Source organism: Theropithecus gelada, chromosome 15 (assembly GCF_003255815.1).
Source record: "Theropithecus gelada isolate Dixy chromosome 15, Tgel_1.0, whole genome shotgun sequence".
Lineage (NCBI taxonomy): Eukaryota > Metazoa > Chordata > Mammalia > Primates > Cercopithecidae > Theropithecus > Theropithecus gelada.
In genome coordinates this window covers 105,642,721-105,666,684 of record NC_037683.1, presented here as the reverse complement: position 1 = coordinate 105,666,684, position 23,964 = coordinate 105,642,721, and the positions used below count along the sequence as shown (strand labels likewise).

Sequence of the window (23,964 nt, the reverse complement as noted above, 5' to 3'; positions counted from 1 at the left end):
ATTTTTGTTGTCACTAATGACTGAAACAACCAAACTAGGAGCCCTGGAGGTTGCTCTAGTGGATGACCATGTGATGCTGCCTGTCAGGAACATCGAGGCACCTGCCATGTCCACAACCTGTCATGGTACCACCCACCAAGGAAGACTTCCTGTTTCCTGTCCATGAATCCTTTCAACATCTACCTCAAGTCTCACCTACAAGAAACACTCTCTAGCACCATCCTATTTCCTGTTACCTCCTATTTCCTATATATACCAGAGAATAACTGCAAAAGAAAACACAGTGTCCTGAATTTGTACTGTTTCTCTCTTTTTCTCTCAGTCATGTAATGGCCATTAGTTCATTTCTGTTACCTGTTTTTCAAAGAAAAACTTCCACTGCATTTCAAAACTTCACCTATTTACTAGAGAAAGACGTCAGATTCTCAGTACCTTTAGTTTTGGAAATGAAAGTGAATATGAGGAAATATAACCACTTATCACAATTTACTGGCTGGCCTGGCTACTTCCTGTTGCTCAGCACTTCCATTAATCCTAAGGACCACCACCAGGTTAACCTCTTGCTACCTTGAGAATGAGAGCCAGACGTTGTTGTCCAGGGTGCAAAGGCCCTCCCAGAATTAGCTGGGTGTGGTGGTGGGTGCCTGCAATCAGCTACTTGGGAGACTGAGGCAGAAGAATCGCTTGAACCTGGGAGGTGGAGGTTGCAGTGAGCCAAGACCATGCTATTGCACTCCAGCTTGGGCGACAGAGCGACACTCTGTCTCTAAATAAATTAAAATAAAATAAACTAAAAAAGGGCCCTCCCAGTATACTTCTCTCTGAACACCAACCTTCACTCCACTGTGCACAGCCACACCAGGGCTAGTCTCCTCTCCCCCTGAACAAACCCACATGGTCTTTCAGCTACATGTGCTCAGCTGGCTATTACAGCCTGGAAGTTCCTCCTACTTCTATCTAAATCTTTCTGTCTGTAGGAGACTGGCACTTTCATACCACTCACATCTACATGGCTTTTTCTTCCTATAATCTTCCAGCATTTATTATTTCTATTCTTGATGCAACTGTCTTTGCTGTTGCCTAAGAACAGAACTGAGTCCCATGTGGCATTCGGTGCAATGCCCATGAAGGGGGTTGAATACAAAACATCCCCTAATCTGGGAATTTTGGCCACACCCTGAACCTCTGATTCAGATGCCTCTGGGTATTGTCATTGCTGAGCTGTCCATTTTGCAGCATGGAGCTTCCATTTGACCTGGATCATACCACTCCTGAGACTAGTAGAAACAAAGTAGAAAAAAAACTTGTTTGTATAAAGGCCTTTCTTGCTAGTTCAATCTGAATGCGTGGAGAATTTTTGATCATCATTCTTTCAAAGCTTCCATTTGGCTGCACTCTGTGCCAACAAGTGAGTAACTATGATGGGAATTCACTGCTCTGGTTTACTTCTGACTCCCTTGTTCAGAGACTGAGGGTGAGCCAGGGAAAGTGTTCTTTTTTGTGTCCTGGAAAAAAAAATCACTCATTGCATTAAACTTCCACCTACCCCATTGCCTATTATGCTGCCATTTCATATATCTGTGTCTTTGCAATGTTTCCAATGACTGTCCATAACTTTCTATTCCTTTCCTATCTGAATTCCAAATCCCTGTTCAGCCACCACAACTTCTATGGAAACTCCTCTGCCTCTCTTTCCTATCTTGCTCCCTCTCTTCTCTCTTGCTTCTGTTCCTTACACATATTGTTAGCACCTAGCATTTCAATGATTTTTTTCGGGTCTGCCTCACTACTGGACCATGCATTTAGTGCTGGTTGAATTGAGCATCTGGGATGTACAAAGTACTTAAGAAAAGACTTTATAGGAGGAAACAAAGGTTTTAAAAAAAACTGTATTTGCCCTGCAAATAAACTGGCCATTTCACATAACATTTCAAAAGCCTACAAAAATCTGCCTGGTTTTTCAATTATCCTAATATTCTAATACTTTTATTTTTTATAGACTTATATCAACTGGTCACCTTAGAACTGGAAGGAAATAATCTCAGTGAAGTCAATGTCAATCCTTTAGCTTTCAAACCTTTGAAGAGCCTAGCCTATTTGCGTCTGGGAAAAAATAAATTTAGAATTATACCACAGGGTCTTCCTGCTTCTATTGAGGTAACAATATATTGCTTTTAATGTGTTAAATGTATTATATTTTAAATGTGGTATACAACAAAATATATTTTAAGACTATTGTGATGTAAATTAACCTCTAGTTTCATGCTGTATGCAGAATTTCCTATAATTTAAGCATTGTTTTTTCTTCAAGCAATACAAAATTCTGAATCGAAATTATAATTACTAGTCGAGACACCTGATAAAGTGAAAAATGGTACTTCTGACAGCTCTTGGGGGAAATGGGAGGAAGGAATTGAGAATTTAAATGAAACCACAACTTCTGTGGGGTACTCTGCCTCTCGAGACAGTGTATACTGTCCCAATCCAGAAATGTGACGCTGATCACAGAAGCTCAAACAGGTACTAACCGCAACAGAGTGTCCACTGACAAATTCCAGGCAAAATCACAGACACTCTGACCTAACAGTAACTGCATGGATACGAGTGTTGTCCAAAGAAGGCCTCTGACTGTTCCAGCAACTCTGCAGCTTACAAGTTTTGACCCAATTCCTACCAAAACTGTCCTGTGACTAACTCCAGGCCCCAAACTCCAGTCTTGCTTTATTATCCTGTAGAGATGCCCCAGAGGTCCCCAGATGTGTGGTCTCCTTGCTGCAGGATGTGCTCCAGAGGGTCTTTGGCTGATGAATGTCAACACCCCTCATTTCCTGCATTAAAAACACTGAGGTGGACCGTGCAGTGGCTCACACCAGTAATACCAGCACTCTGGGAGGCAGGAAGATGGCTTGAGGCCAGGAGTTTGAGAGTAGTCTGGGCAACATACTGAGGTCCTGTCTCTAAAAAGTATATTTTTAAAAAAACTAGCCAGGCATGGTGGTGCACACCTATAGTCGTAGCTGCTCAGGAGGCTGAGGTGGAGGATCACTTGAGCCCAGGAGTTTGAGGCTGCAGTAAGCTAGGATCATACCACTGCACTCCAGCCTGGGCAACACAGAGAGACTCTGTCTCTACAAACCACACCCCACCCCGCCTGCCAAAAAGAACACTGAGGTCCAGAGAGTCTACACATACTGGCAGACCCTGTGGGAACACAGGTTTCCTTACTAAGCTCTGTTTCTCCTACACCACATGATCATCCAGCCAGAAGTCAGGATGCAGCATACCCCGGCTTCAGCCCCAACAAGCCAGAAAAGAGGATCATCTATGGTGATCTTATGTGGCTGTCATGGCTACCACCCTTCCTCTTCTTCCTGTTTCCAGATTAAGTGACAGAGTTATGTAACACTGACATTTATCAGTACCTGGCTTTCTATCAGAGTCTCCTGGGTTCTTAAGAAATACAGACTCTTGGACCTATCCCAGACATGCTAAGTCAGATTCTTTGTGGGGCAGGGCCAGAAATTAATAATTAAAAAATTAAAATTTAAATAGATAATGCATACACATGTTAAAACACATACATACACAATGAGGACAATACAAAAGAGCAATGTGCCCCACTCTGAGACTGGCTTCTCTCTCTCCAAAGAGACCCATTCCTACCAGTCTGCAAAGCACTGGGCATACAAGTGCACAAATGCATGGCACATACTATAAATCCTTCTAAAGCCGCTGCTGTACACCTGCCTCACTTAGCCATGCAGCCTCAAGGCTGCCTCATGTCATTCTTTCCTACAGCTGCAGACGTTTCAACATATGGACAGGTGTGCCAGGATTTATTTAACTAGTCTCTGATTGATCTAGCTCACCTCCTAAATACATATGCAGGTAAAAGCAAAAAGTTGAAAATTGCTTTACTAATTTCTAACAAATGCCAAAATTAACAAAGAGGGAAATTCTCACAGGTGGAATAGAAGGTGACACTAAAGATATAAGCCAGTTCTACTTCTGAATTCTAACAACAAGGAGAATTTTTATAATGCAGATCCTTTAATGAAAAACTCCCTCTAATGCCAACTAAACTTAACTTGAAGGCAGCTAGCTATTAAAACCTTACTAACAGTTCTAGCAAACTTCTCCTTGGTTGTAAATTAAGGCTCTTAATTAACTTTAAATTAATGATAACAAAAGCAAATCTAAAAATATAAGACTAAAATATTATAGACCACATGAAGTAGTAGGAAACAGGCAGTCTGGGACTGGAGGCTCGGCTAGGACAAGCCCCTCTCAGCATTAGTCACGTAATCGCAGGTGAGCCTCCCTGTCTCTCCAGGCCCAACTTAACTCCACTGGTAAGTTGAGACAATAATTTTTGTCTACTTTTCAGTATTTAAAGCCCAAATGAGATAATTTATGTGAATAAGTATTATAAAGTAGCGAGTCTTGTATAATTATTATGGTATGCCATTTCTTGCAACATAATATGGCTAATACATTTTAAATAAAATTCATTTGATTCCATAACCATGACAGACAGTGTGTTTTATTTCACTAATTAGTTATAAAATTTGACAACTTTCGTGTAAATCCAGAACTTTGGGAGGCCAAGGCGGGTAGATCACCTGAGCTTAGGAGTTCGAGACCAGCTTGAACAACATGGTGAGATCCTGTCTCTACAAAAAATACAAAAATTAGCCAGGCTTGGTGGCGCATACCTGTAGTCTCAGTCACTTGTGGGACTGAAGTGGTAGGATCACTTGAGCCTGGGAGGTCAAGGCTGCAGTGAGCCGTGTTTGTGCCCCTGCACTCCATCCTGTGTGACAAAGTGAGACCCCGTCTCAAAAAAAAAAAAAAAAAAAAGACAACTTAAAAACACAAGCTTACTTGAAAGAGCAGTGAAAGACTCTTTAGATAATACTAATGACAATAGTCTATGCTACTATTTTAGTCTTCATGAAACTGAACATATCAACTAACACAAAAGAAAAATAATAGTCTTTTCTCTTAATTATAGGAATTATACCTAGAAAATAACCAAATTGAAGAAATAACTGAAATTTGTTTCAATCATACCAGAAAGATCAATGTCATTGTACTACGTTATAACAAAATTGAAGAAAATAGGATTGCTCCTTTAGCCTGGATAAATCAAGAGTAAGTACATGCTACAATTTAAATTTTATTGAACTATTTCTTCCTCTTGTCATTATTAAACAGAGTAGGAAAACTGGGAATGGGATAAGTGAGGGAGGTGACGATACTGAAGGGCTCGGAGACAGAATCGTTTCTTAGTGAACCCTTACCCTATCTCCAAAGTGGGCTCCTTCATGCAATTTCCAACCTGTGCATTGCATGACCGGTGTTAGGATTATTACAGTTACTACTGCTGTTGTCACCATACTGCATACTGGACACCCTATCATATGCTAAGTGCTGAGCTAGCAAAAACTGAGCCCCAGCTGTCTGACTTCAAGGTCTGCCCACTACTGGTCAAATGCCACTCTAGCTCTGTCTACCTCACAGGTTGTCAGCAGGTTTGAATGAGATAATCCCCTGCACACAGTGAGAAAGAAATCTGCCATACTCCTTCTCCTCATCATCATTAGGTGGAAGCACCAGGCTCCAGAGCCCAGGCCTATTCTCCTACACTACACAGCCTTCTTTTCTCCAAACTATTTCTTCACCTCAACTCTTACAAAATAGACTGAAGAATGCTTGGCCTAACAGTGGAGGCCAAAAGTAGACTCCATCTTCCTGGACAAGAATCAGCAACCTCTGGCTGTAGCTCTCAGTGAAGGGGGAGGGAGTCAGAAGCAAGCCCTGCAGCAAATCCAGCAGACAACTGGGATCTGGGATTGCGTGTCCTGGAACTATGTGCCTAAGTAACACAGCCGGGGACGTGGGTCATTCAGAAACAGGATGGAGAGGCCAACTGGGCTCAGCAGCATGTGGCACTGAGTCCACTGTGGGCAGAGGAGTCTTCATCAGGTGAAAAGAGGGTGTGAGGCAGAAGCCTTAAGAGACTCAGGTGGGGTTCCTGAAACAAGTCAGTGAGTTCACCACGTTTCCCAGATCTTCTAGATGATTAACAGCATTTTCTAGATCCCTCAGGCTCACCTCAAGTCTCAGGTGTGCCAGGTCATCAAATCAAATGTGGAATGAAAACGTAGGGGAAGGGGAACCAAAACAAGCCAAACAAACCAAACTTCCTTGCTGGAACCAGAGACAACTTTACAGATAGGCATTTTGATGTATGCTGGGATTCATGGAATTTCATTTTGGATTCAACACATCAACCTTACAGATATTTTAGTCTTTGGGCCTCAGTATTGCCTCCAGGGATATGAGTTTTTCCCTCCTAGTCTTTGATGCTCCCTCGCAAGGATTCACATAGCTGGGAGGCAGTATGGCACACTGGTAAGGACATGCACCTTGGTGCAAGAGACTAGGGCTGGCTATACCTGGAAAAGTTCCTATTTGGAATCTTCACTACAAACTGGGTGCTTATAGGAAAATGGACCAGCATCAAGACTGGCCTTATCAAAATTTAGAGCTGATGATCACCATCCTGATGTCCCTACCCTGTTTACTTTTTTCTTTGTTGCAGAAATCTAGAATCCATTGATCTCTCGTACAATAAGCTCTATCACGTCCCCTCCTACCTACCCAAGTCCTTGCTGCACCTCGTGCTCCTCGGGAACCAGATTGAACGGATCCCTGGCTATGTGTTTGGTCACATGGAACCAGGCCTGGAATACTTGTACCTGTCATTTAACAAACTTGCTGATGATGGCATGGACCGTGTCTCCTTCTATGGGGCATATCATTCCCTGAGAGAATTATTTCTGGATCACAATGACTTAAAGTCTGTACCACCTGGGATACAAGAAATGAAAGCACTACATTTTCTGAGGCTGAACAACAACAAGATAAGGTAAATTTTGGCTTTTTCAAGTATCTGTTTAAATTTTGGTTGGCAAAATATATGATAAAACAACCATGACATGATCTCTGGGATTTACGTTAAGGAAAAAAAAAAAAATGGTGCTAAGGGGTTGGATTAAACAAGATTGGCAAATGTTAGTAATTACTGAAGGTGGATAACAGGTATGTGAGGATTCATTATAAGTTTTTCCTACTTTCGCACTTTTATAAATTTCCATAGTTAAAACATCTTTTGGCCAGGTGCAGGGGCTCACACCTATAATTCCAGCACTTTGGGAGGCCAAAGTGGGCAGGTCACCTGAGGTCAAGAGTTCGAGGCCAGCCTGGCCAACATGGTGAAACCTCGTTTCTACTAAAAATACAAAAATTACCAGGGCTTGGTGGTGCATGTCTGTAATGCCAGCTAGTCGGAAGGCTGAGGTGGGAGAATGTTTGAACCTGGGAGGCAGAGGTTGCAGTGAGCCAGGATCACGCCACTGCACTCCGGCCTGGGTAACAGAGTGAGACTCCATCTCAAAAAAAAAAAAAAGAAAAATTAACAGATTATTATTATATAACACTTAGAACTTTAGAGACAGTTTCAGATAAGTCTTCAAAGCACTAGATTATGTTACTACTCCCACCTCCATATGTAAATAAATAAATCTGTACAGCATAATACCTAAATATATGCTAAAATTAAAACTGCTTCTATCTAGATTTTTCTGAAGTCAGATTTCTGAAAACATTTATTGAGACTCACTTTCCCTACTTTTGGGAACACATTTTTCTGCGTGTATTCAGCTTATACACTGAATCATCACTCCTGCCTAGATGGCATGAGTGTCTTGAGAAGTAATCCAGAATATTTTGTCAGTAGGGTCTTTATAATTGGCAGTGAGGGAGACAATAACCTTGTTGTTCCGTTCCTGAGAATTATGCCTCTTAGTCTTTCCCCTTCTCTAAAAGTCCAAATAAACTAAATGCCTACAAAAAGAAAACAAAACAAAAACACAGAAAAGTTCGAGTTTTTAAAGGTACTGGAAGAAGAGATGGGGCTTGGGAAGGCTTTGTAAAATTCAGTTTCAAAATTTTTTTGCAAAAATACTTCACAGGTTGTGCCATATGCTTCATACTGCACTGCATCAGAAAGCGTTTAATGTTTATCCCACTTTTTGTGATTCTAAAATTGATCAGTGGGTTGAGGTGGTCACAGCCTGGTATCTCCTACGACAAACTTACTCTTCCATCACTGAATCAATGGTTTCACTCATAGATGAATGTTGTCTCATTCTTACTTCATTAGGGGTAACAAAATGATGAATTTCTATTTTTTTCCATGCTTCTCATGCTTATTAGCTGGAATTCTGCTGTAAAAAATTTTTTGCTCATCAACTAGGGCTGCTTTGTCACTCTGAAAGGCAAGAAAAAAGCTTAGTTCTTTACTTTAAGCCACAAGTGGGAGTAAGAAATTGGAGCCTAAATGTTTTTGCTTTATTTTGTTTTAGGGTTCTCTCTTTTTCTGGTGAATCAATATACACTTACGCTTTCATGTAAGCAGTTATGCTTCAATCAGTTGCAGTCATTATTCTTAAACCGTCATGTATCTGGACAATGGTCGTTATTCAAACTGGCTCTTGTGTCTGCTCACTTGCTTTTGGGCACACGTGGGCCTCGGGCTTACTTTCTGCATTCCCTACTACAGACCTTCCTCCAAAGAGCCTGGCCCCTTTCTTTGGGGAATAGTATTGAGAAGCCCCAAGTAGGAACCAGCTGTGGCCCTTTCAATTGTGTTGCTATTGTATTGAGGCCTTTCAGTGGACTGCCACGAAATTCTGTATTTTGAAAAGAAAATAAGTTCAGATTGACATTCCTAAATCAAATTTAACGTCATTTAATATTAATTCCTTTTATTGAAACTTGTTTCTCTTACACTGAAAATCTAGGTTCCCAACAACATTAACTTGGATGATCTTATAATATGTAAACAATTGTTTCAAAATGACATCATTATTACTGCTAATAATAAAAGCTTTAAGTTTATTATTTTTTGGTAGCTCTATTTGTCTTTAGAATAAGTTCCACTAAACATGTACAGCTGAAATACAGTGGTTTCCTCTGTGATATGTCAACAACTTAATATTCAGACATGTTATTTAGTTTTTGGATTTTAGAAATTGCTTTTTTCTTTTTCAATATTACTTTTGACTGTGTTAAATATTTATAATTCCAAAGTCAAAACTGTGTAAGAAGTTGAATTAAGAGAAGTCGTACTTCTGTGATTGTCTGTCGTACACTGTATGATCCTTCCTATGGGTTAAATTTTTAAATTTCTAGTTTATCCTTCCAGTATTTATTTTTGCAAACAGAAGCCTACATACATATACCTATTTCCCCATCCCCATCCATAATTATTATACAAATTATTACATAAAAGGGCAGTTTTCTCTCTATATAGGTCTTAGTCCAGTTCTGATGCTATAAAGTAATGCCCAAGGCTGGGTAATTTGTAAAGAGAAAAGGTTTATTTCGCTCATGGTTCTTCAGGCAGTGCAAGCAGCACGGCACTGGCATCTGCATCTGGTGAGGGCCTTCAGGCTGCTTCCACTCGTGGTGGAAGGGGAGATGGAGTGTGTAGAGATTACATAGCAAGAGAGGAGGCAAAAAAGAATGGGGAGGTGCCAGGCTCTTATGGGAATTAATAGAACAAGAACTCACTCACTCCCCTGATCCTAGAGAGGATATTTATCTATTTATGAGTAATCTGCCCCCATGACCCAAACACCTCCCATTAAGCACCACCTCCAACACTGGGGATCACATTTCAACATGAGATTTGGAGGAGTCTAGAACTTAAAGTATAATAATAATAAAAAAGAAATATAAGATATAAGAAAATGACATAAAAAACAAACAAACAAACCTCATGGGGTATATATATTTTTTCTACCATTTGCTTTTTTTCTTTTTCTTTTTTTTTTTTGAGACAGAGTTTCGCTCTTGCTGCCCAGGCTGGAGTGCAATGGCGTGATCTTGGCTCACTGCAACCTCCACCTCCCGGGTTCAAGCGATTCTCTTACCTCAGCCTCCCAAATAGCTGGGATTACAGGCATACACCATCATGCCCAGCTAGTTTTGTATTTTCAGTAGAGATGGGGTTTCTCCATGTTGGTCTGGCTGGTCTTGAACTCCTGACCTCAGGTGATCCACCTGCCTCGGCCTCCCAAAGTGCTGGGATGACAGGTGTGAGCCACCACACCCAGCCTACCCTTTGCTTTTTAAAAGTATCAGTATATCATTCCACATCAGTATGTAGAGAATTTCTTCATTACTTTTTACAACTGAATATTATGCGGATATACTATATTTTATTCAATCAGTTCGTTATTGATAGACATTTGTTTCCACTCTTACTACTAAAAATAATGCCACAAAAGATAAGTTTGTATAAATGTCATTTTGTTTTTTCCAGTTGAACTTTGGGATAAAATCCTAGGAGTGGGAATGCAGAGTGCAAAGGGTAAAGTGCATATGTAATTTTGCTAGATATCACCAAATTCCTCTCCAGAGGGGGTGCACCATTTTGCACTCCCTTCAGTGGTATCTGATTGGTCCAGGCTCACTATTAGAATATGTTAATGAGTTTTTGGATTTTTTTTTTGCAAACCTCATAAATAAAAAGTGGTATGCCAGTAAAGTTTCAATTTGCATTCTTCTTCTGAATGAAATTGAGCATTTTCCATTTTCCTCCTAGATTCTTAGGAAGCCTTTGAATATGTGATATAAGTTACTCTCTCCTTCTTTGTCATGTTGTTTAACTTTGCACTTTCTTTTTAAACCCTGCAGTAAATTTTAAATCTTTTCATTCAGTGCTTCTGGTTTTCAAATCACATATAGGAAGAATCTCCCGAGTCAGAGGGTGTGACCACGGTCTGTTCGAGTGCTTCTATGGCTTCATCTTTCACATTTGGATCTTTGATGTAGTTGGAATTTATTCTGGTCTATAATATAAGGATTCAACTTTATTTTAAGAACAAAATAATTTTTTTAACAAATGTTAAACTTAACTCCTAAATGAAGGCAGATTATTACTTGGACCATGCGTGACTTGCATGTCTATTTTTCCTTAGGAACATTCTTCCAGAAGAAATTTGCAATGCTGAAGAGGATGATGACTCAAATCTGGAACATCTTCATCTTGAAAACAATTACATTAAAATTAGAGAAATACCATCTTACACATTTTCATGCATAAGATCATATTCAAGTATTGTTCTTAAACCACAAAACATCAAGTAATTCCAAGTTTTCCTTTGCTGTTTATAAACTTTACTCATGTATTTGTAGTAGCTGCATTTGTCATTAACAAGAGACATAATCCTCCGGTTATTCTCAGTATCATTATATACTAGTCAATCTGATTCACTAATACACAGATGAACAACCAAAATATACCTAAAAGGCATAGTCTCTAGGAGTTTTATTAATAGTAAAGGTAAAATCTCTCAGTTTCCCACCTTTAGAAAGAGGTCATCTCACTAGAATAGGATATCATGCATACTGAGCTAGACCAGAAGAGTCTGGAACAAAATAAACACAACCTTTATAATCAACTTGAGTACTGGTGTTAGCTGAGAACTCTGTAAGTCCCTTTAAAAGTTATTTATCTTTTGGTTCAAGATTAAGAAGCATAATGACAAGAAAAAAAGCAGGCAGAATTTATGAATAAGTGTTGTTTATTATTCTGTTAAAACAATAATTTGTTAATTTCTTATAAGGCCCTGGGCTATAATTACTGATATAAATATAACTAAGTATTGGGGTAGCTTTCATTTCTTCCATTAATTACATGTGTAAAATGAAAACACTACTGTAATGTTAATTTCCTGGTTTTGAAAATCATATTATGGTTATATACATTGTTAACATTAAGGAAAGCTGGCAGAAGGGTGTGCATGAATTCTATACATTTTTGAAACTTTTCTATAATTCTAAAAGTTTAAAGTTAAATTTAAAGTTAAACAGTATATTAAGATTACCTTCACCATTCTTCACTCAAGATTAAAACATTTTTTGAAAAGCAGTAGAGTCTGCTTAAAATACAAGTTAATTATTCTTGACTATAAACTTGTAAAGGTAAATCTAATGTATAAATTTTTGAAAAATTTTGCACCACTGGTCATAGCATCTATCTCCTTTGCCTTAATTTACTGAAATATATCATTTTATTCCATTCAATTGAACATAAAGCTATGTCTTTACTATGTATTGGCCCTACCAAAACCATATATTAAAATTTTTTAACATAACGATCTTTTATCTTTGTATTGCTAAAGTAATTTATAAGACATATATAGAAACTATGTTGACTTCTTTTGTTACTCTTGGTTTTATGTCTTGGCTAGGAACTTAAGTGCCAGTGTTGGCCTCATTGCATAGGTTTCTCTAATTTTTTAAGCTTTAGTTATTTAATCATTTAATAGTTCTTTCACCACTCTAGGAACCTTCCATCCCCACTTCACAAAGCTATTATAAGAACCAGAAAAGAATGTAAAGCATTTTGGAAAGTATGAATGCAGTTATTATCTCATATAAAACTGAAAGGAACCAGCATAGCCAACCACAATTGACAATTTCACAGGTGACTTTCAATTTCATGAGTGTGAAAAGTTTGACTTATTCCATAATGTTACTTCCTTTTTTTTTTTTTTTTTTTTTTAGATGGAGTCTCGCTCTGTCACCAGGCTGGAGTGCAGTGGTGCAATCTCGGCTCACTGCAACCTCTGCCTCCTGGGTTCAAGTGATTCTCCTGCTTCAGCCTCCCAAGTAGCTGGGACTACAGGCGTATGCCACCACGCCCAGCTAATTTTTGTATTTTTAGTAGAGACAGGGTTTTACTATGTTGGCCAGGATGGTCTCGATCTCTTGACCTTGTGATAAGCCCACCTCGGCCTCCCAAAGTGCTGGGATTACAGGCGTGAGTCACTGCACCTGGCCAGACTTATTCCATGTTACTTCTAAGCCTACTTTCTAAGCCCTTTCTTAATAGGCAGGATTCAGTGATTATAACATGAACAAGAATAATAATATGAAGATAACTGTTAGACTGAAGGGTCAAAGACTTATAGCAGGTTGTTAGGAAGAAAAACAGGATTTTATGGAACAAAAGTTGAGCTTTGTAATCAGTTTAGGAATGAAGGAGCATTACTAACTTTAAGTTGGCCAAGTTGAATTTAAGAGACAGGTAAAAACAAGAAGATAAGGTTACACATCCATTTAACAAGAACCCTTGTGCAATACTTCTTGATGTATGAATATAAACGCACTGACATAAATGGTTTAAGGCAATCTAAGCTGTAAACAAAATTAGTATTAAAGGGGGCTCAAACTGAATAAGGTGAGTCAGCAGAACTAGCATCCTGGGATGACACAGAGACAGATACTGAACCACTCATTCATTCATTTCTTAGTCTGATTTTATTCAGTTGTGTTTCAGATGCTGTTCTAGAGACAGTGACAAACAGAGCAGATGGGGCCTTTCCTCTCTGGTAGAGGCAATAAGCAGGAAATCAAGCGGACAATTAAGTAAGCAGGCAAGTGCTGTGCAGTCAGAAAAATGGGCGACAATGCAATGAGCACACTGGTGCCTGATGGCTGCCAGGAGACTACGGCCACCCTCAATGGCCTGGAGTAACAGCAGATCCAGACCCATGCCAGACCCAGCAGGCACACTGTGGGCTTGCTGTGCATGTCTCTTCTCACCTCTGCTCTGGCAGCAGAATCCCAAAGAAAAATGAAAATCGGAATGACCGACTGAAGCTTTTTTTCTTAAGTGGAAGTTGTACTTATTTCAACTGATTTTATAATTTTTAAAATATGGCTAGCATGGAACTTGTTCAGCCCTGAAATTTCATGATGTTCTGGATGGGAAGTTTTAATTCCATAAAAAAGTGATAAATGTCCTTATAGCAAACACTCTTCACAATATAATGTACTAAAAAACAGATGTTCTGTTTGGCTTCAAAAATTACACTATAATTACTAACACACATATACACTAAAGAAGTCCTGGTCTAGCCATGATCTAAAAATATAAATGGTGTGTCTTGTCTTTGTGTATATATACAAGGAACAGTATAACTTTGAGATTTGGCTTATTATCAATAAAAATATTATAAGCAGCACTAAAGAAATGATTTAGTGAAAGACATACAGAACCTGGTATAAGGAAATAACTATACCAGGAACCGAGAGACTTGGGAGCCCATCTTGTTCTCCAATAATTATACAGTCACTTTACTTCTTTGGGGTTCATTTGATTCAATTATAAAATAACATGTGTGGAACAGATCAGTAGTTTTCAGACAAGGTTCACTGGGGTTTCGTGTCACTGATAAGGAAGTGAACAGACCTCTCTCTTCAAACAAAGCAGCTTTGCTCTCATCAGAAAGTGTTGACTCCCATCTCCCTTTTCTTCTTACAACCAACAAACTAGGTACTATCTAAATGACACACTAGGTTTTAAAATCCATGAAGAACATGCAGCCTTCTCTTCCCTTTCTCCAGCTCCGCCTGCATTCCCGGAGCATCCAGGCTGAAGAGGCTCGGCCTTAGGAAGAGGCTGCCAGGTTTTCCTTCTGAGCACCAGTGCAGTGGGGTGACATCAGCCCTGAGCAGACTGCTGGGCCCCTGACCACCTTAAATGGCTAGTTGACAAGCTCCTGTAGGAACGAGCACCGTGCTGCAAGCTCACCAACCTCCTTGCAGGTCAGGTGATGATGCTGGGGCTCAGCGAGGGCAGGTGACACATGAGAACAACAGGGAATATGTGGCTAAGTCTGGACTTCTCCTGCATCTTCTGACTCTGAGGCTGGTGTTCCTCCTGCTGAACCAAGCTGTCTCTCCCTTAGAGTTTAGATGGAAAGTCTAGGGCACCCAAGAGTGGCAGGCTGCCTAATAAAAGGTCCGAACCTGAGTGGCTGATGCTCAACCGGAGGGTACAGGGCATGTGGTATGGCAGGTGTTGCTAACGAGGGGAGGAAGATACTCAAAACCACCTCTCCTTCAAATGGCATCATCAAATGGCTCCACGTACATCTCCTTAGAAACCATTCTCATTAAGTCAAAGTTAATTACTCCTTAAGATGATTGCTTTCATTAAAACAGAAAAAAACTATCTACAATGTTGTACAATTGAAATATGCACGGTGTCCTCTAGTTGTCATGGACACCTCCAGGGGTCATCAAGACGATTATTCCCATTCACACATAATTATTCCCGTAACGGTTAATAATACGTATTATAAATCTTTAAATTGACTTGGAAATGTTAACAAATTATGACAATGTTTGTTTTAAGATTATTTTAGACTCGGCATAAGTATATGAAAATTTAAGCCACAAATTACAGGTATATAGCTAAAGGATAAAACCCCAAATTTTTGGTAGCATATTTGTGTTAAGCATAGTGGTTTAGGCAAAAATGGTTTCTCTAATTTGACTAATTTAGGTGGGGAGTAACAAAAGAGGACTGTGATATAATACAGGACATAATTAACACTAAACCATACAACACATACACGTGGTTCAGGGGAGAAAGATCAATGGACTTGGAAACAGGAATGTGAATCAGTGAGGCAAGCAGATGGAGGGGCTCACGTCTGGGCTCAATGGTCAGGAGTCTAGCCTCATTATGGCAGGAAAGGAGAGGCAAGACGAGGGCTCCTCAGGTCAGGAATTAGACCAGATTCAAGGCGATGAGAAATGCAGCGTACCACTGAAAAATGCTGAAGCATGAAGTGTTCCATGAAAGAAATAAGTTAAGAAAGGAAAAAGAACTACCCACTGCAAAAATCTAGAAAGAGAGTGACGGCCTTCACTGCACAGATACGAGAGACACCAAAAGGAATTCAGTGAATAGTGATCTTGCCAGATAAGGGACAGACGGAAAAGAAGGGACCAAAGAAGAAACTGTTGATTCTCACACAGCTGCTGAGAAGTTGAGAGAAAGGGGCCATCTGTGAGAGAATGCTGAACTTGGGGTGTCACCATGGGGGTCAGGCAAGACAAGGAGAGGACAGGAAAGACGGGAAAGTATGGGGTCAAAGCTGAATGCACAGGCAAGGACGTACACCTGAAGGGGCCTGACAAGAGGGGGGCAGTTGAGCCAATCTCTGACGGGCGCCGACCCTCAGCTTCAAGGGAGGGACACAGAAGCCAAGTTCACTGCAGTCTCCATCTGACTTGAGCCTTTCACCTTTCAGAGCCAGGTTCCAAGCACAGGATGAGTTGCACCTAAAAGCCTAGTTCCTCAGGACCCCCAGCCCCACAAAACCCCCGCCATTCAGCAGCTGTGCCGCTGCCCAGGACAAACCTGGTATTATTAGGTAGATCTGCAGTGATTACCTCTTTAGTGTTATTAGTTAGGTCCTACATAATGGTTATCTGGAATTATTAGTTAGGTATTGATTACTTCTCTGTGTATGCGGGTGTTGTACAGTAGCTGGGTTGAGGGATATAGCTTGTTTCCCCAAAAAGACTGTAAAACTTAACAGAACAGAGACGACTCATTTCTTAACCCCCTGAATTTTGTGCAAAGTAGGTGCTAAAATGGCTCTTGAATAAAGAGTTCCATCTCCTTCATCTCCCAGTCAAAACTGGTTCGGCTTACGAGTTGTATTACCCAAAGAGTTGATATTATCCAAAGTTGACATTACTCCTAAATAAAAAAGGAACCTGCAAAATTTAAGGATTTTCACAGAAAAACTTAGAAACTGAGCAGAAAAAGATTTATATAGGGTCACAAAATTAAAAGGGAATCATTTATGTTATTAATATTTCTGACAAGGACCTCAGAAAGCTAAGTATATTTTTTAAACAATTAAGTTATGCTTTGACAACTGGTAATACTTAGTAATCAATCTGATTGCATAATAGCAACACTGACTATGCCTTCCAAAGCCATCATTTAAACATACCATAAATTACTATGTTCCTAAGATGCTGACTTAAAAGAATGAAATACTCAAATTCTGCTGTTGAAGTGAAACTTCAAAGGGTGGAGTAAAACCCTTTATGATATTGATTCCACCTCTTTCCCTTCTTTAGAAAAATGATAGAAAATGTCCTCATGGCAGAAACATTTACAGACTGACAGATGACTGAACTATTTATCTATCCATGTTTGCATGTAAATTCAGATCCTTGATAGACTTAAAATTCAAAAATATTAAAAGTACCCAGGAAAAGAAGTTTCTGCCCAGCTCTAACTTAACACCAAATGACCATTACGGGCCTTAAGCCCCCAAAGTCTGTGAAACATGGAGATTCCTCTCTTGTAGTTAAAAAAACAATAATGAGTATCTTGGCTCTGAACTAGAATCAGTACTAGCCACGGACCTGGCCAAGTTACTTAGAGTTCTAGTTTCTTCATGCACAAAATCAGGAAACAACATCTGCCTCCCAGGGCTGATGGGAAGACTAAACAAGTGGATACCCTGTGGAGGTGCTGGGCATAGGGCAGACATAAAAAAAGGTGAGTGTCAATGTTTCCAGGGATAGACTACAGGAAACTGGTGAGCAGGAAGTTACTTAACTTGCTCAAGGCTTCCAGGTCTCTGAGTATGGTGAATATTAATTATTTAAAATAACTGATTTCTTAGATTGGTGGAAATACAGTGGAAAAAGGAGTGGGTCTAGTATACTAAGACAGGGCTCTGCACACATGCTCTGCAGAGCGCCAGAAGTAAACCCCTTGGACTCTGTGGGCCAGTGGGGGTCCAGCGGGGACCCTGCAACCTTGGCAACGGCATGGCTCTCCTGAGGAGTAGGTGGGAAATTAACAGCAAAACCTGAGTTTGACTGCCTTTCTACTGTGTTACTGTATGATCACATCCAGGACACGGAACAGAGTGAACCATGGTATACACGAACATCTGAGCAGGATCTCCAGGCTGAGGGGGCCAAGAGGGTGAGGAAACTGGAACTCAGAGAGTGTAAATGACATCTCATCATAAGATTAAAAAAAAAAAAAAATCCTGACCATAGGAAAGAAAATTAAGTTTGATTTGTGTGATTCACTGTGATTACTTATAATATCTAAAAAGGGAGAAAATTGTATTTAAAACAGTCAGCCAAACTAGAGAAGTATCTGATCAATGAGCCTGTCCTATAAATGAATTCTTCCCTTAGAAATAACCCCTGAATGAGTCTCCAACGGTATAGCAAGACAGTCTGCACTGGCAAACCCAGGCCTTTCCATCTGTAGCCCACGTGGCAAGCTTTGGGCAGAGGCTTCCCTAGCAAGTTTGATCCTTTCGTATTCATTTCTGGCCCTATGACCATCAGCTCAATTGAAACTAGTCCAACAGAATCAAAGGCATTTGTAAAAGGTTTTAAGAGGAAAATCTCCTGCAAACTGTGTAATCCTGAATTAGTCCATGTTTGATTCTACATGTCTTAAGGCTTCAGCTTATGACATGTCTTTTACTACAAGGTGAACAGGAGCATTTGAGAATGTAAGCCCTGCTGGAGTTCAGTCTGTCACATACTGTTATTTGCAAAGGAATAAATGTTCTAAACTCAGTAAGTAAACTTTAGTGGTGATACAACTAAATCATAAAGGCATGACCATTTCTTCTGTGAAGTTATGTTCCCTTTTCTATATGAAAGTGGATAAAATTAAAACTTAGTCTAGCGTATTTTTTCCTTTGTATAAAATGTGAAGAATGTGAATCCACGCAAGGGAAAGCAGGACTGTATTAAAAATAACATGTGATTACACTAAATACGTATTAGTTTGGAAAAGAAAAGGAATACATCATGTTATTAAAATGTCCTGGTGTGTTTCTAAGTAACAGAATCTCTGTGGTCAAATAAACTTACATTAAACTATCAACTGATATAAGCAAATCTTTTTATAAGTTGGAATCTGCTGAAGGTTCATTTGTTTTGCCTAAACTGGGAATTACATTCACAAATATCAAATTTATATGTGAATCATTTGGAAAGTGAATTTAACTAGTATTGTGACACTCAGAATAAAAAAAAACATCATAAACTGTAAATCTATACTAGGGCAGCAGTTCTTAACTATTTGAAGGATGGACCCCTTTGAAAATATGGTGAAGGCTATAATGGATCCTCCATGCAGAAAAATCCGTATATAAAAATACTTGGCATGTACCAAAAGACTCATAAAGTCTTTCCACAAATTCTCTAGGTATTCATATACCCAAGTTAAGAATCCCTGTCTAGGGTAACATCTTAATTAACTTAAAATAAATTTGGTGGTAAATATTTCACTAGAGTGAAGGATAAATCAAAGAGTTAAAGTTAATTTAAGGCAAACTGCCTTATCTGCTCCAATTATTTAGCATTTATTCCCCCTTTATTTGGTAATATTTTCAAGGACACAGAAAAGTTTAAGTTCACAATGAGCACCTACATATCCTTCACCTATATTCACCAATGAATAATACAGATGCTCTCTGACTTATGATGGGTTACATCCTGATAAACCCACCGTAAGTTGAAAATATCATAGGTCAAAATGTATTTAATACACCTCACCTTCATCTAATGTCATAGCTCAGCCTAAGCTATGTACATGGGCTCAGAATACTATATTATTCTTCAGTTGGCAAAATAATCTAACGTGAAGCCGATTTTATAATAAAGCGCTGACCAGCTCAAGTAATTTACTGAATGCTGTACCGAAAGCAAAAAATACAATGGTTGTATGGGTACTCAAAGTACAGATTCTTGCTATCGAGCAAACTCTGACCTAATGGTGTTATATATTTACTTATTTTTTGAGACAGGGTCTGGCTTTGTCACCCAGGCTGGAGTGCAGTGGTGTGATCACTGAAGCCTCGACCTCCCAGCCTCAAGTGATTCGCCCACCTCAGCCTCCCCAGTAGCTGGGACTATAGGTGTGTGCCACCATGTCTGGTCTATTTTATTTTTTGTAGAGACAGGATCTCACTGTGTTGCCGAGGCTGACTTAATTGTTTTAGCTTCCCTTGATTATCTTTCCTTAAATCAATTATTATATTGGAAGTTTCACTGTGGTGATTTTCTGTTATTCCTTCTGCATTCATTAGTTGACATTCATCTGTAAGGAAAAACTCTGATCCTTTTAACCTTCTTTTCTCTGTTATTATAAAAAGGATTTAGTATTGTATGTGTTATAATCCACTGTTTTTTATTTTTTTGAGATGCTCAAACTGCCCCTTCATGGTGGCTTCTATGTTCCTTTTTGGAGTCCTTGGTAAACTCTGCAAACTTTCACACTTCTTGGTACAAGAAACTTTTTCAGACACCTTTATTTCTCTGGTCCAGACCTTTTATGGGCCATTTTTCCAAGGAGTCCTGGTACCCTTAGTGGGAAACAGTATTTAGAAACACAGATCTGGAAACCAGATGTGCTCATTGCTCCCAGGTCTGCTCACTGGAAAGAGGTAAGAAATTTATTTAAAACAAAACCATTACTTGTACAGATTCCTCAAAGCAAACTGACTTCAGACATTCGTTAAAAATATTTGACACAGCTGGGTGCGGTGGCTCACGCCTGTAATCCTAGCACTTTGGGAGGCCGAGGCGGGCGGATCACCTGAGGTCAGGAACTCGAGACCAGCCTGGCCAACATGGCAAAACCCCGTCTCTACGAAAAACACAAAAATTAGCCAGGCGTGGTGGGCTGCACCTGTAATCCCAGTTACTCAGGAGGCTGAGGCAGAATTGCTTAAACTCAGGAGGCAGAGGTTGCAGTGAGCTGAGATTGTGCCACTGCACTCCAGCCTGGGCGACAGAACGAGACTCTGTGTCGAAAAAAAAAAAAAATTGATACATGCAAAATATAATAAACAGAATTATATAAGTCCTTCATTTTTCATAAACTCAACTGAATGAACATTCAGTGACAATTTATTGTAATTCATTTTTCAGAACTAGAAACTTTAAGTAGGATGACAGAGTGAGCTCAGCCACATGACACAGCAGAAGCCAGTCCCTGCAACAGAAGAGCTGTGAGGAGAGGGTAAGAGGAGGTCAGGGCAGCAGAGAACCATGGAGGGCCTACGTGCTCAGCAAATTGCTGCTACACAGGACGTCAGGGTCAGTGTTTCCAGCTCATATTTTTCAAAATACATTGTAAACTTGGACTTTGACATCAAATTTCCTGGTTTTTAAAAATACTATATACTCCAAACAATCTGCAGGCTGAATATTGCCCCTGGGTCACAACCTACAGTACAAAGTAAATTCATTAGAAACCAAAGTGCCTAGTCCACCATGAGGGACACTTGAACATCAAAACCCATGAAATCTTAATCATTTATCCCCTCACAGAAGCTTTTTAAAGCATCTACTATACAAAAATCCCTATGTTATGCATATTTACATCCTAGGATTCAGTGGCCTAGAACATTCTTAAAGTGGGTGCTTGTATGGCATGGCTAACTCCCTCACAGTCCTCAGGTCTTCTGACTGTCACCTGACAGGGAGGGTACCCCTGACAGTCCCACCCCCATCCTGCTTCTCTCCATAGCACTTACACTATTTGTTGAATGAATGGATGGGTGGACGGCCTTTCTTGTAGCTACTACTATAAGAGAACATTGTACAATCTATTCCAATTCATTTAGAACGTGAAGGACACCAGAGACTGGCAAAAGGACATCCGAAAATTCAAACTGCCTAATTTTTGGCAGGTGTGTGTATGCCCCTCAATATACTCCTGACACATGCTGCTCCTATAGCTCCTGCCTCGCCTATCAAACCTTTTCATTTGGGCTGTGTGCAGGTGGTTCCCACCTGGAATCTCAGCACTTTGGAGGCCGAGGTGGGACAGCTGCTTGAGCCCAGGAGTTTGAGCTATGATTGTACCACTGCACTCCAGCCTGGGTGACAGAGTGAGACTCTGTCAATCAATCAATCTTTTATTTGCATGAGACAGTTTCAAGGTCCTCCCCTGTTCTTATTTGTGTTTGGACTTTGACCACTGCTGTCCATGTCTAGACCAGGAGAAGTTCTGGAAAGGGTGTGAGAAATTATATGACAGCTTAGATTGGGCAATTTATTTTTATTTTCACAATGGTTAGCATATATAAGACCAAAGGAAAATAAATTTCCATTAAAGTTTCTTTTATGGCAATCAATATTTTTATTCATAAACTGTCAGTACTGAGAATATTACTTTTTCAGTTTTGTAATTTATCTTTGTGTTTGTAACATAATGTAGATTACTTGTGATTCCTAAACATGCTGTTATAATGCAACTAGTTCTTCATTATTTAGACCAAGGCTCAATGAGGCAAAAATAGAACAATAAAAACAACAACAAACAAACATGGAGAAAAGAACTAGTTCCCCGCCATAGGACCCCTTTAGGAAACAAAAATGGAAGGTTTTCTCCTCACAATACTTGAGGGAAGAAGAGGTACACTGCTTCGTTTGGAATGATAACCTGGAAAAGGGTGGGGATAAGCTCAGGCATGTTCGTGCCTGCTGCACCATCTCTGGCAAGTGTGAGGCAAAGCTTTCCAAGCCACAGCCCCAAGATGGTGAAGGGCGGTGCCTGAGGCCTGCACGTCTACATTATCTGCAGAACAGAGTAGTAAGCCGAATATACTACCCTAAACCCAGCATCTTATTCCAGGGCCTATTTCTTTCCCTGGGCCCTCTGCCCAAAGATCGAAGCAAAATATCAAGGAAAAGTAGCTGTAACATATATTTAGAAACAACCTTACAGGAACTGCCTCCTATCTCTCTAGACATGGGTGGCAAAACTGCACCCAGAAAGGCCACGCAGGCAACTCGACTGAGGAGTGGCTTGGGTGGGTGACATGGACAACATCCTGTGAGTATAGAAGTGAAAAACACATGTCCCAGAGACAACAGTTGCCATGCAAAACCAGAAATCACGGACTGGCAAAGCCTAATTTTTAAAGAGAAGTTGAAATCTTATTTTTAAATACAGCAATTTCACCTAACAAAAATACATAGGCATATGACCCCCAAATGACAGACTGAGGAACGTTCATAGTAGCTCTCCAAAAGGTACTTAATCTAGTTGAATATATAAACAACTTGTGGCTTACTCATATATGAGAATACTACACAGTGATGAGAATGAACTGCCGTGTATCACAATGACATGAATGGATCTCAAAAGCATGTCACTGAATGAAAAAAGCCAGATGCAAAAGAGAATGCACAGTATGATTCCATTTATATAAAATTCAAGAAATAACCTATGGTGCTGAACTCAGGCTGTGACTTGAGGAGTATGAGGAGGGATTCTGGATGTATGAGAATGGAGTATGAGGCTAGGATTTCTTGATTGGGGTCATTTTGTAAAAATTAATTGAGTTGTACCATTTCTTTTTTTGTAACATACACTTCAATAAACAGTTCAAAAACAAAACACTGTGCAGGACAAACTGAATTTGACCCAAGGGCTTCCTGTTTATGACTGTGTTCTGAAGGAATTTAGGCAAACACTAGATGCTCTGGATACAAAGATTTTAAAAATCCAGTTCATATTTTCATGATGTTCCCAATTCATCCAGTTAACAGATACATCTGCAACTAAAACATACTTGAATAAATGAGAATATGAGCATTCTAAACCAAACAGGAGGGCGTCATTCCCTAGGTGCTGCAGGGCTAGGATGGGGCCTGAGCTACACTGAGGTCCACTAATGGGACTAGCGAGCTGCCTGGAACTGTCAGCTTGGAAGTCCAAGGAGGAGTACTTTATTTAAGTGAGGGAAGGATGAACACATAGCTAGCTGCTGTGCACATCTGAGGCAAATGTATTCTTTAGGACTGTAGCTGCCTTGTTTAACACAATGTGTGCCATCTCTCTGGAGAGAGGGAACAAACGATGGTCAGATTCTTGATGACAGGAGAGAACAAGTCTTCTAACCCACTGGAAAAGCTCTTCACTGGCCTCCAAATCTATACAACAGTTGGGAAGATCCATCGGAGTCACTTACAACAGTGAGTCCTTGCCACTAAGGTTAGAAAACTGCCCTC

The 23,964-nt window shown here is 39.9% G+C and overlaps 2 protein-coding genes across 5 annotated transcripts in view; one reads left to right on the top strand and one right to left on the bottom strand.

Annotated features, from left to right (window-relative positions):
- The window catches only part of ECM2 (extracellular matrix protein 2), a 43,515-nt gene extending 29,498 nt beyond the window's left edge, over nucleotides 1-14,017 (top strand). For 2 of the 3 annotated variants that reach the window (XM_025359980.1, XM_025359979.1), the window contains exons 7-10: nucleotides 2,000-2,157; nucleotides 5,015-5,154; nucleotides 6,608-6,934; nucleotides 11,055-12,233. In XM_025359980.1, coding sequence (XP_025215765.1) covers nucleotides 2,000-2,157; nucleotides 5,015-5,154; nucleotides 6,608-6,934; nucleotides 11,055-11,223 — 794 coding nt within the window. In that variant the 3' untranslated portion in view covers nucleotides 11,224-12,233. Of the gene's footprint in view, nucleotides 1-1,999; nucleotides 2,158-5,014; nucleotides 5,155-6,607; nucleotides 6,935-11,054; nucleotides 12,234-13,409 lie in introns of those variants that run through there. The other variant, XM_025359982.1, reaches the window with a different exon arrangement.
- CENPP (centromere protein P) overlaps nucleotides 1-23,964 on the bottom strand; it is a 272,813-nt gene that overhangs the window by 98,904 nt on the left and 149,945 nt on the right. The window lies entirely within an intron of this gene.